Raw genomic sequence first — 18767 nt, 5'->3', positions numbered from 1 at the left:
TCTTTCCGCCCTCTTGAATCTTTTCATTAAAAACTAATTTATGGGGGCCCCTGGGTGGCTCAGTCGGTTGAGCAACTGACTCTTGAGTTCAGCTCAGGTCATGATCTCAGGTTTGTGAGATCAAGTCCCGTGTCCTCCGTGCTGAGCGTGGAGCCTGCTTAAGATTCTCTCTCTCTCCCCACTTTCTTCCTCCCTCTCCAAAACAAAAAAAGGGGGGAGGGGCACCTGGGTTGCTCAGTTGGTTAAGCGACTGCCTTTAGCTCAGGTCATGATCCCGGAGTCCTGGGATCGAGTCCCACATCAGGCTCCCGGCTCAGCGGGGAGCCTGCTTCTCCCTCTGACCCTCTCCCCTCTCATGCTGTCTCTCTCTCTCTCTCTCAAATAAATAAAATCTTTAAAAAAAAAAAGCTAACTTATGACATATGTAGGTGCTAAGTGCAGAGAAACATCCAAAATGTAAAGTAAAATTTGGCCTCAGGTATTTAAAATTTTCTATGAATAAAGAATGATGTCTGATTAGAGAGGAAACGAACATAATCTCTGGGTGGTCAGATTATATTTTTTTATCTTTGTATTTAGCTCTATGTTCTAATTTCGCTAGAATGAATATGTATTACTATCGTAAATAAATATTTGATATTTCAGTGAATGATGTAGTTTATAATCTATGAGCTGATACATAAAAAAATTACAAGGATTACTATAACCCAGTTTTTAATTTTGATTTCCTAGAGCATATCATATTACTAAATTATTAGTTAAAGAAAAACAGACCCGGTAGCTGACGTGTTAACCACTGCCATGGTTATGGACATCAAGAGAAAAAGAGGAGGTGGGACTGGAAATAATGACTTTTTGTTAAGCTTTCTTGTACAGCCCCCTCCTGCCTCATATCTGGGTTATGGCAACTATATCCTGTCTTGTGTTTCTACTTCCAGGCTTCTCACTATGGTAGACCCCCTTACCTGCAAGAGCATGTGTCCCAAGACCCCCAGTGGATGCCTAAACCATGGATCCTACCAAACTTTCTATGTACTGTGTTTTTTCCTATGCGTACATACTCATGATAAAGTTTAATTTATAAATTAGGTGCAATAAGAAGTTAACAATAACCATAAAAAAGAACAGTTACAACAATACAGTAAAATAAAAGTTATGCGAATGTGGTCTCTCTCTCTCAGAATATCTTACTCTCCTTACTCACTCTTCTTTCTGTGGTAATATGGGGTGGGGTAAAATGCCTCTGTGGAGAGATGAAGTGAGTTGAACGATGTAGGCATTGTGATGCAGTGTGAGGCTCCTATTAGCCTTCTGAGGATACGTCAGAAGGAGGATCATCTGCCTTCCGACCACAGTTGACAGCAGGTAACTTAAACAACAGAAAGTGAAACCAGGGATAAACAGGACTACTGTATGCCTTTAATTTCCTTGAATATGACTTCATTTCACCTTTAGACAGATGGTCTTCCTTTACCTTATAATTCCTTTGCAACCAAAGGTTCACTTGTCATTGTAGGATATGGTAGGCCAGGTAGAAAACAATCCCCAGCATTTACGAGTAATACACTCTCCCTCAAACTTCACATTTATCTATAAGCGTGAATTTATTGTGAATTATTCTAGACCCCAGTGGGCATAACTTAGATATCTGTCATACTCATCTGTGATCACAGGACACTTACCTTAGTAATCTGGAATTCTGTTTCTCCTGATTATAAACACGTGTGCGTGCATGTGCCCACACACACACACACATGCATACACCACACAACATAGGAAAAGTAAGTGTTTTTATGGCACTGAAGTACAATTTACCCATATTAAGTCAACTTCAAGTATCGATTTTTTAAGTTTTTATTTCAATTCTAGCATACAGCGTAATATGAGTTTCAGGAGTACAATATAGTGAATCATCACTTCCATACATCACCCTGTGCTCATCACAAGTGCCCCCCTTAATCCCCATCACCTATTTCACCCATCCCCTACCCACCTCCCCTCAGGTAACCATCAGTTTGCTCTCTGTAGTTAAGAGTCTGTTTCTTGGTTTGTTTCCCTCTCTCTCTTTCTTTTTCAACCCTACTCACTTGTTTTGTTTCTTAAATTTCACATATGAGTGAAATCATATGGTATTTGTCTTTCTCTGACTGACTTATTTCACTTAGCATTATACTCTCTAGCTCCATCCACATCATTGTAAATGGCAAGATTTCATTATTTTTATGGCTGATTAATAATTCCATTGTGTGGGCGCCTGGGTGGCTCAGTTGGTTAAGCGACTGCCTTCGGCTCAGGTCATGATCCTGGAGTCCTGGGATCGAGTCCCGCATCGGGCTCCCTGCTTGGCAGGGAGTCTGCTTCTCCCTCTGACCCTCCTCCCTCTCATGCTCTCTGTCTCTCATTCTCTCTGTCCCAAATAAATAAATAAAATCTTTAAAAAAAAAAAAATAATAATAATAATAATTCCATTGTGTATATATACCACATCTTCTTTATCTATTCATCTGTCAATGGACACTTGGACTGCTTCCATAACTTGGCTGCAGTGAACGTAGGGGTGCATGTATCCCTTTGAATTACTGTTTTTGTATTCTTTGGGTAAATAGTAGTGTGACTACTGGATCATAGTATGGTTTTATTTTTAACTTTTTGAGGAACCTCCATACTGTTTTCCACAGTGGCTACACCAGTTTGCATTCCCACCCACAGTGCACAAGGGCACCTTCTTCTCCACATCCTCGCCAACATCTGTTGTTTCTAGCATGGTCGATTTTAGCCAGTCTGACAACTTTGAGGCATTGTAGTTTTGATTTGCATTTCCCTGATGATATGTGATGTTGAGCATCTTTTCATGTGTCTGTTGGCCATCTGGATGCCTTTGGAGAAATGTCTGTTCGTTTTGGAGACCAAACTCTTTAAGCTGGCATTCAGGGCCTTCCACAAGCTGATCTCATTCTCCCTTTCTAGTCGTATCTTCTGTTACTCCCATGACAAACCTGTTACCATCTCAGTGTATACTGACAGCCAAATGCTTTATGTATAATGCTTTATGTAATTCTTACAATAGTTCTGCAATTGCATTATTATCACCCCCATTTTACAGATGAGATTTAGAACCAGATATTTAATATCTTCCTTAAGAGCACACAGCCAGTTATTGACAGAGCCGGATTCAAACCCAGTTTGACTCCAAAACCAGTTTTCTTAACTTCCTTTCTAGCCAAATGGATCTCTCTGTTCACCATCACTGTAACACATATCCAATTACACGTCCATGGTTTTTTTAAAGATTTTTTTTTTTTAAGATTTTATTTATTTGACAGAGAGAGACACAGCGAGAGAGGGATCACAAGCAGGGGGAGTGGGAGAGGGAGAAGCAGGCTCCCCGCGGAGCAGGGAGCCCAATGCGGGGCTCGATCCCAGGACCCTGGGATCATGACCTGAGCCGAAGGCAGACGCTTAACGACTGAGCCACCCAGGCGCCCCTAAAGATTTATTTATTTGCGAGAGAGAGAGAGAGATGGGGGGAGGGGCAGAGGGAGAAGGAGAGAGAGAGAATCTCAAGCAGACTCCCTGCTGAGCACAGAGCCTGACATGGGGCTTGATCTCACCACCCTGAGATCATGACCTGAGCTGAAATCAAGAGTCGGACACTTAACTGACTGAGCCACCCAGGCACCCCTACACTCCCATATTTTTTTTTTAAGATTTTATTTATTTATTTGAGACAGAGAGAATGAGAGACAGAGAGCATGAGAGGGAGGAGGGTCAGAGGGAGAAGCAGACTCCCTGCTGAGCAGGGAGCCCCACGCAGGACTCGATCCCGGGACTCCAGGATCATGACCTGAGCCGAAGGCAGTCGCTTAACCAACTGAGCCACTCAGGCGCCCTACGCTCCCATATTTTTAATCAGAATGTTTACTGCAACTCAAAAACTGTACCCTACCTGTCCTTCAAAGTTTACCTCAGACTTTAACACTTCTGTGAAATCTTTCAACCACCAGCCTACAGTGATATCACCTTCCTTCAGCATCTGAGTTTTTATATTTAACTGTATATGGTTTTAGATTGTCATTAGTTCATTAGGTTCACGGTGTTGTCTTCCCAACCACATAATTAGTTGCTTGATGGCAGAAACCATGGAAGTCAGGTTAGATACACATATAATCTCTAAGATTCTGTTCTTTGGTTTATATTTCTATCACCTGTAGTCCTGTGTCCCTGGTAAATGCTCAAAAATGGACTCAGTGTTAAACTAATAACTTTTCATAGAAGACTCTCTCCTTCTATCATTAAAGTAAGCTAGTTCACAAGTCTGAGTTGACAACTTCTCTGGAGGCTATTATGTAATAGATATTATGTAATATTATGTAATACTTGAATGAATATTCAGATTAATATTTTTTAAAAGAAAAATCGTAGTAAGTCATCTTTGTGACTTTAAATAGTTTGAATGGATAGAGGATAATTTTCCAGTTTCATCCTGTCCCTCAGCCTTCCTGGACCTTTTCTGAATAAAAGACAATGTGGTTTTATTTCTATTTAACACAAATTGTAAAACCTCCTCTATCACGTGCCCTTTCAGACCGCTGAGAAAGAACCTTAGCAAAGAGGGAAGGAGGGGAAAACCATACCCAAAAATATGAGTCTTGGATCTGTTTCCTAAAACCAGGAGGTGGCAGAGACTCAGGGAGGAGAGAGGTTGTGTTCCTTGGTTGAAGGTCATTGAAAGGGGTAATGCAGGTATGCTTGGTGAGGCTGTGAGTGAATTTGAGGTCAGGGTCAAAAGAAAAAGGTTATGGCAGCCTACTTGAATATCTTTGTGACAATTTGAACTTACTCCTCCTTCCCTCCCCAGCATAATGTCCCCACTCCCCTTCTCTGCCTCCTTTCCAGCATCTGAGTTCTTATTCATTCTAATGTAGAGTTCAGAGGGAACTACGTGAATCTGTGCCATTGATTGGTTTTGTTGTTTGCTTAAAGATTGATTTAGCAATCTCCATAATCCATTCTGCCTTAATTTACACTTTGCAGTGCTATGGTACGTTTAGAAGGACTGATTAGTAACAGACTTAATCTCTCCCAAGAAATAACAAGACATATTTGTAAGATAATTGCGTTTAAAGTGATCAAGAAAGACTGTAGGTGTGAAAAGAGTTTCAGTAATAGGCATACCTTGGGGGAAGTCAAAGGATTTTTACTTAAATATCTTAAAGGCTAAATCAGAATTCATTGAACAACAGTAGCTCACAAAAAAACTTTTAAAGTGAAAATTATATGAGAGCATTTCATTTATCAGAAGATGGAATGCCTGAGCATTTAGTGAAAAGAACTTTTTGAAAGGAAAGCTGTTTTGTTGTTTGAGGCTTTTGGGGGGTATTGTTTGTTGTTGTTGTTTTACTTTTTCATTGTTTTTCGATGGATCTCTTCCATTCAGGAAAATTAGGTGGATTTACACAAGAAAATAACACTATAGATTCTGGAGAGCTTGATATTGGCCGAAGAGCAATTCAAGAGGTTCCTCCTGGGATCTTCTGGAGATCACAGCTTTTTATTGATCAGCCACAGTTTCTTAAATTCAATATCTCTCTTCAGAAGGATGCATTGATTGGAGTATATGGCCGAAAAGGCTTACCACCTTCCCATACTCAGGTAAAAGTAGGCTTTGTTGTCAATAAAATGGAAACTGCTAGTTTGCATTTTAAAGTTATTCTGTTTCTTAAGTTCAGCTGTTTAACGGTTGGACCACTTTCGTATTGATCTTTTACAGTGAAAAGAATTTTGAATGTAGGTTACACTTGAGGTTTTTCGAATTAGTAGAAGAACGGCATTTTCTTCCTGACTTGCATTAATCGTTATTGATGGATTAAAATGTACTAAAATTTGTGAGTAACTAAGTGAATATCGAACATCATCTGAACACCTAGGAAAACATCATGGATTTTCCAAGTGTTCTACAAAGATTCTGTGAGGATTTCAGAGGATCTTATTCCTTTCATGTAACAGATGCATAGTATTTTCATCTCAAACATTGTATTCATGGAGTTGAAAATATATTGTATTTTTTCTACTTAATGCCAGACTTACTGTTAGTAAAGAAATTATGAGAACATAAACATAAAGAGGATGACATGAACTTTTATCAACTCAAGCCACAATTCCTCAAAGAGGCAAGAGAACTTTCATATATAACCAAGGGTGATCATCTAAGTGGGGTACTCAAAACAATTCAAATACCCTTCAGTCATGCATTCAAGGAACTTTAAAGTCAATCTGCTTGCATGAAAATTATGTCACAGTAACAGTCACAGAGAGCTGCTATCAGTAATTCTATAGGCTTTTTCATAATCTAATACTGGATCAGGGTATGTAAGTTGGAAATTGTGGTTTAAAAGAGGTCCCATTTTGGGGGCGCCTGGGTGGCTTAGTCAGTTGGGCATCTGCCTTCCACTCGGGTCATGATCTCAAGGTCCTGGGATGGGGCCCCATGTCAGGCTCCCTGCTTAGCAGGGAATCGGCTTCTCACTCTCCCTCTGCCTCTCCCTCACCCTGCTTCAGCTCTCTCTTTCTCTCTCTCTCTAAAATAAATAAATAAAATCTCAAAAATAAAAAAATAAAAGAGGTCCCATTATGTCTAAGAGAAATTATTTAAATTACCTACTATAAATTTGGAGCTCAGACTTTCCTAGGGTCAACTATTATGTTAGTCAACACAGGAATTCCACAAATGTAATAGATGGTTAATTAATATTGACAGTTGGATGAACCTAAAGTTATACTTGATAACCAGTTTATGTACCCATAGAATTTCATGCAGATTTTAATTTGATTTATGAGATGAGGACTGGAGGATTTTCATGTATGCTTTAGAGTATGTAATTTCGTGAGAAATTCTTTTTCTATAACCTAGGAATATAAGTTATGAAGAAAAATTGATCATATATCAATAAAAGAATCGTATCTTCAGAGAAAGAGGAGTAAGAAACTTTGAACATGCTTTCTCTTATGTCACTGTAGATGAGGGAAAGTTTCATATGCATATATAAATTACATAGCTATGAAATTTTTGAATATCATGCTTTGGTACATTCATTTTTCTGATAACATTTTTTCATACCTACATTATTAAAGTAAATGCCTTTGATCCTTGCATATTAAATACTCCCCATTGTGGGGGCACCTGCATGTCTCAGTTGGTTAAGCATCTGCCTTCTGCTCAGGTCATGCATGATCCCAGGGTCCTGGGATCGAGTTCCGCATCAGGCTCCTTGCTCAGCGGGAAGCCTGCTTCTCCCTCTGCCTGCCACACCCCCTGCTTGTGCTCTCTCTCTCTCTCTCTCCCCCTCCCTGTCAAATAAATTTAAAAGATCTTTAAAAAAAAATAAATAAATACTCCCCATTGTGTACTAGTGTCCAATTTAAATTTTTTATTACAGTTATGTTTGACACCAGTTTATGCTGTAGGTGACGACACAGAGTATGATATAATAACCAGATTGACTTAAATGGAAGTGGATCTCTAACTTCACTGAAAGCAGAGAGATTGCATTTATATCAATAGTCTGGTGAAATAGAAAAAAAAATATTTTTTCATTGGAACCATATACATAACTGAAGAAATATACCTCCAAAGCTAATAAGCACAACAGTGAGCATAGAACCTCTAAATTCCAGAAAATAATTTCAAAAGAAAATTGTTGTGTACTTTAAAGATTTATTTAAAGACTTAGGGTTGACTCTTTTCCAAGTTATATATACCATATGAGATTAGGGAAATAAAAAGTGCAGTTTCAGGTTTTCCCATAATTCTTCTGGTATTTAAATACAATATACATAATATCCACTTTTCCTTTCTACCACAATATATGTGTTTAACCAGATTACGTGTTTTCTGAAGCTCCACAGTTATTAGGGTTCCTTCCTCTGGTTTATTCAAGATCAGCAGAGCAAACAACTATTTCTGAGTTCAGTGTTTAAACATGAAATATGCTATAAAGCAGCCCAAATTGAACATTTCTCTATTTCTGGGGAACATTAAATAAATCAACCTGAAATAATTAAAATTGGCCAGCCATTCAGAATAGTCACTTGAGTTTTAAAAGTCTTTGTGACCCTTTATAAAACTGTCCATTTGATTGTTGCCAAGGAATCAATTGACTTTCTTCTCCCTGATGCCCAGTTCATTCTCCTGGACAGTTAGAAGCCTAAAGAAGCAATTTAACGCTTCTCATTTAAGTACATTTTAATTTAACACTGTATCATTTAAGTACGTTTGCATGAAGGCTGTTTCAGAATGATAGCTGGAGACCTGAGTTCTGGAAGCATACACCCCTACCACTCTTTGACCTTGTGACCTTGAAAAATCACTTCACTTCTCTGCACCTCTTTTTGTCCAGAAAATGAAATCGTTGGATCAGATGATGCCTGAAATCTCTTCTTCCTCTATGTGCCAATGATTTACAGCAAGACCATGCCACCACCAAAAAGTTTATTTAAAAATACAGTTAATGGGACACCTGGGTGGCTCAGTCAGTTAAGCATCTGCCTTCGGCTCAGGTCATGATCTCAGGATCCTGGGATTGAGTCCCTCATCGGGCTCCCTGCTCAGTGGGGAGTCTGCTTTTCGCTCTGCCCCTCCCCTTGCTTGTACTCTCTCTCCAATATTTAAAAGGAAATACAGTTAAGTATTCATAGATTCTGAGTTCTCATCCTTTTTTTAAAAAGATTTTATTTATTTATTTATTTGAGAGAGAAAGAGAGCAAGCATGAGTGGGGGGCAGAGGGAGAGGGAGAAGTAGGCTCCCTACTGAACAGGGAGCCCAATGCAGGGCCTGATTCCAGAACCCTGAAATCATGACCTGAGCCACCCAGGTGCCCTAGTTCTCATCCTCTTAATAACTGAATTAAGTTGAGCATATGGATAATCTAACTGCTCAGAAATGAGCCAGTAGGATAGCTTTATCAAGTCTAACCTTGTTTCATGATCACTTCCCCGAAGTGGTGAGACTGAATGTTATCCTAAAAATAGCATAAGATCCTAAGACTTGCCCTCACAAAAAAAAAAAAAAAAAAAATCCATGTCTCCATCTTATGAATAGGTTTTACAGAGTTAAGCCAGTAGCCCAAGTTTGTTTGTAAGTGATTGCGTTTTACTTTACACCCTGAGAACAACAGTTATGAAAAGTTTTTGTTCCGTATAATTTGTTTACTTTTTGTAGACATAAGCTTAGTGTTAAGTAGAGGACTTGTCTTTAGGTATTTGAATAACCCTCCTGAAGGCATGTGTGAAATGCCCCTACAGAAGAGCCTAGGCAGATTCTCAGCAACTGTGGCCTCCCGCCCACCACCACCCCCCTCCATGCCCAGCAACTCCAACCTCATTTTATTGTTCAGGGTGTGATGCAAATGGTGATTCCTATGAATGAAGGTGGTGACTATGAGTATGAAAAGACCAGTTAAAACTCAAAATTTCCTCCCTTTCAATCTTTCAGCTACTGAGTTTAATGTCAGAGGAGAAAAATGTTTATATGCAAAGGAGCCATAAAAAGAAACTTTTCCCTGCCTCCTTGCCATGCTAATATAAATATTTAAATCTGATGAGAAAACGAATGGCTTATTTGAGATACAGGCACCTTTAGAAAGTGCTGCATTCATTTTCCTCCGATAATTTTGGAATACAATTCCAGTGAAAAATTTGCAGGTTAAATATCCACGCCAGTGATTATTTTCATCCTTGTAAGATAGAAGTGAAAAAAAGTTATTGAATGCTAACCAACTTATGGCTTTTTGTGTGTATTTCTCACAGCTGCGTGATGTCATGAGGTAGTTCTCCTACACACAAAAAAAAATGACAAAAAAATGCTTTTACATGTAAATAAAAATTTTAATATGTTGGAAAATGAATTAGATATTCTAAATTCTGTCCAGTAGTAACATTAGAGGTCTGATCAGTACAGTGGCGACACATTTAATCATGAATCTCGGAATCCCAACGGCTGATTTTATTCCAATTTGGTTGTATTAAGGGATTCATATAATAAACTTTTCTTCAAACAGAGCTCTGATGAAATTCCATTTCAGAAATCTATCAGAAAGTAGAATATTGGTAATTCACGTAGATAGTGCTGTAACATTATATATATTGCACTGTGGTGTATTTTTCACCCTCAGGAATAAAGTGAAACTGGGTAAGAGTCTAAAGCAACTGAATCACTTAGTGATTTAAAACTCAAACAAAAGTTTAAGGAACTTTTATCCAACAAGTTTATTAAAACCATGTTAGAAAGTCTTTGCAGTGTCTTCCAAACTCACTGCGTTATCTCTGGTTACAGAACTTTACTCTTACCAGTCACCCTCCATATTTTTAATTATCTAATTATCTTTAAATGCTCCAGTTCTTCTAGCTACCCAATGTTCATGATTAATCTTACTAAACCAAAACTTAAGCTTAATGACGTTGACTTCATAATAATAACTGGGCGTAGCTGCTCTTACTGTCATCCCTTCAGAACCCATCCATTGTTGAATTTTTTGGACTTTCAATAAGAGATGTACCAGCATCTTGATACCGGTTTTTAGTTTCACCATAACTGAGGACAAAGCCATGGATTTCTTCATGGTGCCTGGGATGGGAACGTCAGGGTCACAGGGAGGAGCATGGTGGGTGGTTGGAAAGACCTGAGCTTTCTCACAAACCAACTCCACCGCTTATGAGGTATCGAACCCTCCTCAAGCTCCTCAAGGGTTGGTTTCTTCCATCTTTACGGTGGAAATATCAACACCATCCTAGAAGGCTGGCCACAAGGATTCAGTATGATCCTGACACAGAGTACTTATCAGTGATAGTTGTTACCACACAGGGATTAAGTAGGAGATGACCCGAAGAGATGATCTCCTGGTCTAGGATTAGGTTGCCATGTTTGAAATGTTACAGGCTCGTGGTTGTATCCACCCATGGCCTTGCACTCATCAAACTCTTTATCAGTTGCAAGGCTTAGCTCTAACCCTGGAAACTGACTTTGTATCAGAGCAGAGGGGAGACGTTGGAACAATGAATGAATGAATGAATGAATGAATGAATGAATGAATGAATGAAGAAGCAGCTACAACCGCAATGTGGCTGAGCACTAAACATCTGTACTTGTCCTGCCCCCAGTATGACTTTGTCGAGCTCCTGGATGGCAGCAGGTTGATTGCGAGAGAGCAGCGGAACCTGCTGGAGCCTGAGAGAGCAGGGCGGCAGGCGAGATCCGTCAGTCTGCACGAGGCTGGCTTTATCCAGTACTTGGATTCTGGAATCTGGCATCTGGCTTTTTACAATGACGGGAAAAATGCAGAGCAGGTGTCCTTTAATACCATCGTCATAGGTAAGAACGGTCTTCAAAAGCATCTTTTTCCCGGGCTGCAGCCTAAACAGTGTGTTGAATGGAAGCTCGGTTGTCTTCACCAATTTGGAGTGATTCCGAGGGTGATAAAGCCTGAGGTAAAATGTGAGACATGTTTTTAAATCGTTTATTTATGCATATGTGACCTACCGTGAAGCATTGGGAGAACCTGTTCTTTACAAGTATCTTGGAGGACGCTGCATCTTGAAAACACTTAAAAACATCTGCATTTGAAATATATGTTAAGAAAAAAAAAAGAAGAAGAAGAAGGTAGCGGGAGGGGAAGGATGAAGGGGGGGAATCGGAGGGGTGGACGAACCATGAGAGACGATGGACTCTGAAAAACAAACTGAGGGTTCTAGACGGGAGGGGGGTGGGAGGATGGGTTAGCCTGGTGGTGGGTATTGAGGAGGGCACATTCTGCATGGAGCACTGGGTGTTGTGCACAAACAATGAATCATGGAACACTACATCAAAAACTAATGATGTAATGTATGGGGATTAACATAAGAATAAAAAAATAATTTTTTAAAAAATCTGCATTTGAGATGGCAGTGCTTTGCTTTTTACTACTCGAATAATCTGGTGCAAATGCATCCTTTTTTTTTTTAATTTTGGCGATGGAGCGGGCCATCCATCACTCCTTCGGTGCAGAGCTAAAACGATCAAAGTGACACAGTTTACCTTGTGCGAGAAGCAGGCCAGACCATACGTGTTCCTTCTCTCTCTTTTCTTCAGAGTCTGTGGTGGAATGCCCCCGAAATTGCCACGGAAATGGAGAGTGTGTTTCTGGAACTTGCCATTGTTTCCCGGGATTTTTAGGTCCGGATTGTTCCAGAGGTATGCGAGTTAGAGCCTCTTCTTAAGCCGGTATAAGTAAGCCCTAGAAACACGAGTAATGCCGAAAACCAGCCAGACAAGAAAGGAGGGGGGAGAAAACCGGCAAACTCCCTGTGCCAGCAACGCATCGCCCTGCTCCGGGGCTGTCGCCTGAGAACGTGGCCGTTAATCCCTCTGTCGTGTTTTATTTCACAGCAGCCTGTCCCGTGTTGTGTAGTGGCAACGGGCAGTACTCCAAGGGCCGCTGTCTCTGCTTCAGCGGCTGGAAGGGCACCGAGTGCGACGTGCCCACCACGCAGTGCCTTGACCCGCAGTGCGGGGGCCGTGGGATCTGCATCATGGGCTCTTGCGCTTGCAACTCGGGATACAAAGGAGAAAACTGTGAAGAAGGTACACTGTGCCAGTGTCTGCACGAGTCTGTGCTTCTCCTCAGAGAGATTCTCTCTCTAATCTTCACTTTGGCAGATGCATCTTTTCATGTGCCTCCTCCTGAAAGTAACTTCGATTTCTGTGCTTAGACAGATGCCTCATTTTGTTAACATTTTAACTGATAAAAAACACAAATGCCAGAGAGCCCCTCGGCTTTCAGTCCTGTGAATCTTTTTTTTTTTTTTTTTTCCACTCTGAGGAAGGAAGCAAACATTTGTGTCTCGAAACTAACGGTGGACTGTTGTTTCGTTTTGTTGTTTTGTTGTCTTTGCTTTTTTGGGTTTGTTTTGTTTGGGGTTTTTTGTTGTTGTTGTTGTTTTGTTTTGGGGGGTTGTTTTGTTTGTTTTTTTTTTTTTTTACAGTTTTTCACATTGATGCCAGCTTGTAAGTCTAGCATTTTGGCATCTCTAGAAAGAGGTACTATATATCACGTAATATACTAGTGGAAAAAAGTACGCCGTGGGCTTGTTGCATAACTGTATGTAATGGTGATAGTCAAGATGCTATACTGTAAAGTGCAGTTGAATTGTTTTTTCCAAAAGCAGAAAAACACCATTTCCGTTCTTCACTCAAATTGATTTTATTGATCTGCACACAGAAAGTAATGCCATTAAGTCCCTGGAATTAAATTTTCAGGCCATTGACCCTACAAGTGTAAAGTTTTATTGAGTCAAATTGCTAAATTAAATCTCGTCATCTAAAGCACATTAAAGTGAATTAAGAAGGATAGAGAGTATGCAACTCATTTATTTCTCAAACAGTTTGAGAGTCCCATACAGCTGTCAGGATTCGGGGGTTATGGATTAGGTCAGCTGATACAATTTTGTTACAGAGAAGCCAATACTTATTACTGTCTGATTAAGCAGAACAGAGAGCAATAGTCTGAACTCTCAGGAGCTTGTGTGTGTGCAATTCGTGAAAATTCCAAATCCTTGCAAGAGTCACCATTACCGGAATGGCTCGATCCTTAATGCTGTGTTGTATGATTCTTTGCGTTTCCAGGAACAAGTTCTTGAAAATAGTAGGTAAATAGTTGACTCTCCAGAATTTTCCTATACATTAGACTGGGATTTAATTCTTTATCCTGCGTGCAATGTGTATGTGCGACATCTTCTAGATTTAATTATGAAATTGTTCTCTTTTCTCTCTACCCTCCAGCCGACTGTCTGGACCCCGGATGTTCCAATCATGGTGTTTGCATCCACGGGGAATGTCACTGCAGTCCAGGGTGGGGTGGTAGCAATTGTGAACTAGTGAAGACCATGTGTCCAGACCAGTGTTCTGGTCATGGAACGTATCTTCAGGAGAGCGGGTCCTGCACCTGTGACCCTAACTGGACTGGCCCAGACTGCTCAAATGGTAAGGTGCATAAGTGCAGGGCGATTGCATGCTTAATATTTGTAGCTAGAGGCGCCTGGGTGGCTCAGATGGTTAAGCGTCTGCCTTCGGCTCAGGTCATGATCCCAGCGTCCTGGGATCGAGCCCCGCATCGGGCTCCCTGCTCAGCAGGGAGCCTGCTTCTCCCTCTCCCTCTGCCTCTCTCCCTGCTCATGCTCTCTCTCTCTCTCTCTCTCTCTGTATCTGTGTCTCAAATGAATAAATAAAAAAAAAATCTTAAAAAAATATATATTTGTAGCTAAAGATTAAGATGCTTTAATTTTAAAAACACACTTATTAAACTTAATATAGATTTTATTACAGTTATGATTTATAGAAATAAATGTTAATAGTAATGAAATTCCGTAGCCTTGTAAGAAGGAATAGGCTAGGTCAATTTGTCATTAAAATTTCTCCTGTAGTAGCATGGTAAGGAATAATATTTCATTTGTGCAGAATACTCCGTCTTCCTAACTCTCAAGGCCTGTGTAGAGCTTGGGGATTGAAAAATGCACATTATCTCATAACAGAGAAGCCTCAATTAAAAAAGTATTTGCCACCATAAGGCTAAATGGGATCACAACAGAGTATACATATCTAGATATTATGCTGTGCAAAACGGTCCGACACTGATTTTTTTTTAATTATGATAGTATGATTGTAATAAAAATGGCAGGTAGTAATTTTTTTTCAGTCAGTTCGTTATTGAGCAGCCAGCTCTGTGCATGGATGAGCCCCATAAGAATAAAGAATATGAATCATTCTTACCCTCTAGGATAGCAGCTTTCAAATTTCTGCTTTCAATTTTTTTTTTTTTTTTGACAGAGAGAGACACAGCGAGAGAGGGAACACAAGCAGGGGGAGTGGGAGAGGGAGAAGCAGGCCTCCCGCGGAGCAGGGAGCCCGATGCGGGGCTCGATCCCAGGACCCTGGGATCATGACCCGAGCCGAAGGCAGACCGTGACCCACAGCCTCAAATAGTTTTACATTGTGACCTACTATGCATACACATACACTCACATAACTGAAACAAAGCTTTACAAAGTGGTACACACTGACACTTTCTTCCAAGTATATTCTATTTTTTTTTTTTTAATGCTGGTTGTATCCCATGAATTAACTCCGTGACCACATTAGTCCCACAGTGTGGAAAGGTGCTGTTCTAATCTAGAAGATGACAGTTTAATTGGCGAGATGAGATTGAACACACATGAAATACTTAGAAACCAACACATCCCAGTTTAATCTTTTATTGCATATTACATGGAATAATATGTAAATACAACCAGCGTTCAGAGGAATGCTCCAGCCTTGACGCACAATGGAAGTTTTCAAGGAGAGTTTGATTCACATACGTTGCCTTCTTTTAAAGATGGCAGTTAGTGTGGGGATGGGAGGAGGTATTTTCTGACTCAGGGAACAGGATGAGAAAGTACTTCAGAGCATAGACCCTGAGATCAGATGCTTGGGTTCATATCCAACTTCTACTACTTAACAGCTGTGTAAACTTAGGCAGACTACTGTATGTTTTAGTTTACCCATCTGTTAAATGGATTTAATCAAGACATTCTTTACAGAGATGCCTTGGGAATTGCTTGAATGAATGTATATCAAGTGCTTAGTACAACGCTTAGTCCAGAATAAATTCCAAATATAGCTGCCACCTCTACCCCTACGATTTTTACTGCTACGACAACTACCATTGACAAAGATACAACTGTGAGAATAGTGTTCTCTACATGGGAGAAGAAAGGAAAGGTATTTGGAGGCAAAGGTTGGGTTGCGCCCAGTTCTGAGGGACACAGCTTAGCAGTGATGGTTCAGACGATGGAGAATCCACTCGTCACGACGATGTGTGCCCACCAGTGTGATGAGAACAGGATGTGTGAACTCCCCAATTGATTCTGTGTCAGAGAGGGTGACTAGTCGGAATTTGATGGCTGGGAGGCAAGTTTGAGAGCTTTCCCAGAGTGTGAAGTGCTGAGAGCGTGAATTCCTCTGGAGTTTGTAGATATGAAAAGGATCAATCTGAGGGCCATTTTAAAGGAGGACTAGACAGAGCTTGCTGAAGAGACAGCACAGGAGTTGGTGCGAAGAGCTGAATGTCTGCAACCAGGGTGGGATGGGGCAGTGGTCATGGCTCTGGAGAAGGCAGGGAAGCTGGGAAGGGATGAGCAGCGAGGCAGGATGCAGGGTAGGTGATGGTGAGACACGGAGGAGAGGATGCCTTCTGTATGGGAAAGTGGAGGAGGAGGAGAAGCAGAAGAGGGAAAGGAGGGGAGGGGAGGAAAGGAGAATGCAAAAGGACAGGTCTTGTTAACGCTGTTGAGTAAATAAAAACATTCTGCGTAAGCCTTGGCTTCAGGGAAGGGGGCTGTCTATCCTTCATCCCGTCCGCACTGATTGCCTTCTTCCCTGAAGCCCTGTTTGCAACTGAGTGGTTAAGAGCAGGAAATCTGGAGCCTGGGTTCAGGTCTTGGGTTGGCCTAGGTCTATGGCATTCGATCAGCTATTTAAAATGCTTCTCTGTGCCTCAGTTTCTTTCCCTGTAACATGGGGACGACAACAGTACTACCTTATACAATCGTCATAAGGGTGGAAATGAGTTAATATGTGAAAAGCACTTAGAATAGTGCCTTATACATGGCAAGTACTTGATAAGTATTATCCATTAATAGTGACGGTGATGGTAGTCATAGTTATGGTGGTAGAATCCTAAAGGCGATTTTAGCCTTTACAGTTTGTCTCCATTGATTCAGAGGAGTACTTCCACATGAAAGTACTGCTTGGTTACAGTTCCTCCAATTGTGAAATTTATGAAATGCAAATTATTTCATCTATTAGTATAGCCTAATGGCATTAACCCAAGAGAAATCCCGCTAAGCAGTGAATTGACATGCTTATTTTAAGAAGAAAAAAAAAAAAGACTAGTAATTTTTACAAATCCCTCTTTCCTGGCACTTTGAGAAACTTGGATGACATGACTGCTACCCCGTGAATCGTCATCAGCATGACAGATTTGTGTGCCATTCTTCACCGGCGACAGACTGAATCCTGGAAGCCCACACTAGAGACAGTCTTGTATAGGCTAAGTTGTAATATTGACGAAACACTTCTGTTGAAGCCCCAAGTAGATACTCTAGGTAAAGGGACAAAGGGACAAGTGACGCACTTTCTTCCTTACATAATCACTCTCATTGCCCCTCCCTCCCCCCTTCCCTGCTTCCCTTCTTCCCTCCTTCCCTCCATCCTTCCCCCTCCCGTCTTTTTCCTTCCCTCCTTCCCTCCTCCCTCCTTCCTCCCAGTCTCCTTCCCTCCCTCTCTCTTTCCCTCCCTCTCTCCCCCCTCCCTCTTCTCTCCCTCCCTTCCTTCCTCCCTAACTTCCTCCCTCTGCTTCGTTCCCTCCTCCATCTCCCTGTCTTCCTCCCTGTCTCCCTCCCTCTCTTCCTCCCCACCCTCCTCCTTCATCCTCTGCCTCCTCCCTCATCCCCTCCCTCCTTCCCTCTCTTCCTTCCCTTTCCTCTACCTCCCTCAGCTTTTGGCCATACATTTTTGGAGGCAGACAGGTTTATGTTTGTTACTGCTTCATAGAAATACGAGTTGATTCACATAGTTTGGAGAACTAGAAACTGGTTAGAAAATTCATGACCCGTAGAGCAAACAACACGTACAGGACAAATGAGAGTGAAAACAAAAACTGAGCGGTGGGGTTATAGAGGACCGTGAATGCCCCACCAAAGAGTTCTTGGAAATCATCACCACCCAACATTACCAAGCACAGGTGCAAGGCATTATTTAAATAACACATTAACTTGTTTTGTCCTCCGTTCTTAAAAATGTATTTTATCATCACAAGCATCAGAATAGGCATTTAATTATTTCTGTTGAGTTTTTATTTCCCTTTCTGGCTTCTGTACTAAAAAATACATCCCACCAAAAAAATCCAATTAGTGTTTATAGACATAATTATTTCTATAGTAAAGCTCCTTGGTTCAGGTCTCTTATGCCTTCATCAGTAAAATAAGCATAATAATACTAGCTGTAAAATAATACTGGTTTGAAATATCGCCATTCTAATTTGTCTCCCACAATTATCGGAGGAGGAAAGAAATAATGAAAACAGCCCTTTTTGTTTCATATAACGTTATTTAATACATTACCTGAATTACTTTATAAAGGATATTTTTGTAATTGATACGGTAGCTCTAAAGATAATTCAGCCTTGGGCCACCTGGCTGGCTCAGTCAATAGAGTATGCAACTCTTGATCTCGGGGTTGTGAGTTCGAGCCCTCCGTTGGATATAAAGATTACTTAAAAAAATTTTAAAAATAAAATAAAATTTAAAAAGATAATTCAGTCTTCTTCATAAAATGATATTGCCATGAATGGCAAAAAAGAAAAAAGGTATAGATGTTAAATAAAAAATTAAACTGGCTGTCAAAATCACCTATCATTATTTTACATTAGACTGATTATTTTTCATGCCGATGTAATTATTTTGCCAGTTGAAAATCTAAATTTACGTGTAAACAAAATGACACTTAGACATAGTGGGCAAAGATCTTCATCCTATCCATCTTTACACACCCAGTGCAAAGCAGGAAAACATATATTAAACTCTCAATATAGAGAGTTGAATAATGAATACAGTAGTCTTTTTGGAAGAAACCAATTAAGCACAGGGAAAAAAAGACTTTATTAAATTTTGCTAGTAGCTGCAAAAAGACAGAAAACTT

At 40.5% G+C, this 18767-nt stretch overlaps 1 protein-coding gene across 1 annotated transcript in view; it reads left to right on the top strand.

The window, feature by feature from the left end:
- TENM3 (teneurin transmembrane protein 3) overlaps window positions 1–18767 on the top strand; it is a 601855-nt gene that overhangs the window by 479139 nt on the left and 103949 nt on the right. Inside the window, exons 7-11 of the mRNA XM_064585705.1 lie at window positions 5438–5652; window positions 11156–11366; window positions 12123–12224; window positions 12420–12614; window positions 13812–14012. Coding sequence (XP_064441775.1) covers window positions 5438–5652; window positions 11156–11366; window positions 12123–12224; window positions 12420–12614; window positions 13812–14012 — 924 coding nt within the window. The remainder of the gene's footprint in view (window positions 1–5437; window positions 5653–11155; window positions 11367–12122; window positions 12225–12419; window positions 12615–13811; window positions 14013–18767) is intronic.

Source organism: Mirounga angustirostris, unplaced genomic scaffold (assembly GCF_029215605.1).
Source record: "Mirounga angustirostris isolate CCGP_5_RB_7025 unplaced genomic scaffold, mMirAng1.0.hap1 SCAF_2, whole genome shotgun sequence".
Lineage (NCBI taxonomy): Eukaryota > Metazoa > Chordata > Mammalia > Carnivora > Phocidae > Mirounga > Mirounga angustirostris.
The sequence above is the reverse complement of the archived record's forward strand: the minus strand, read 5'-3'. Positions and strand labels throughout refer to the sequence as shown.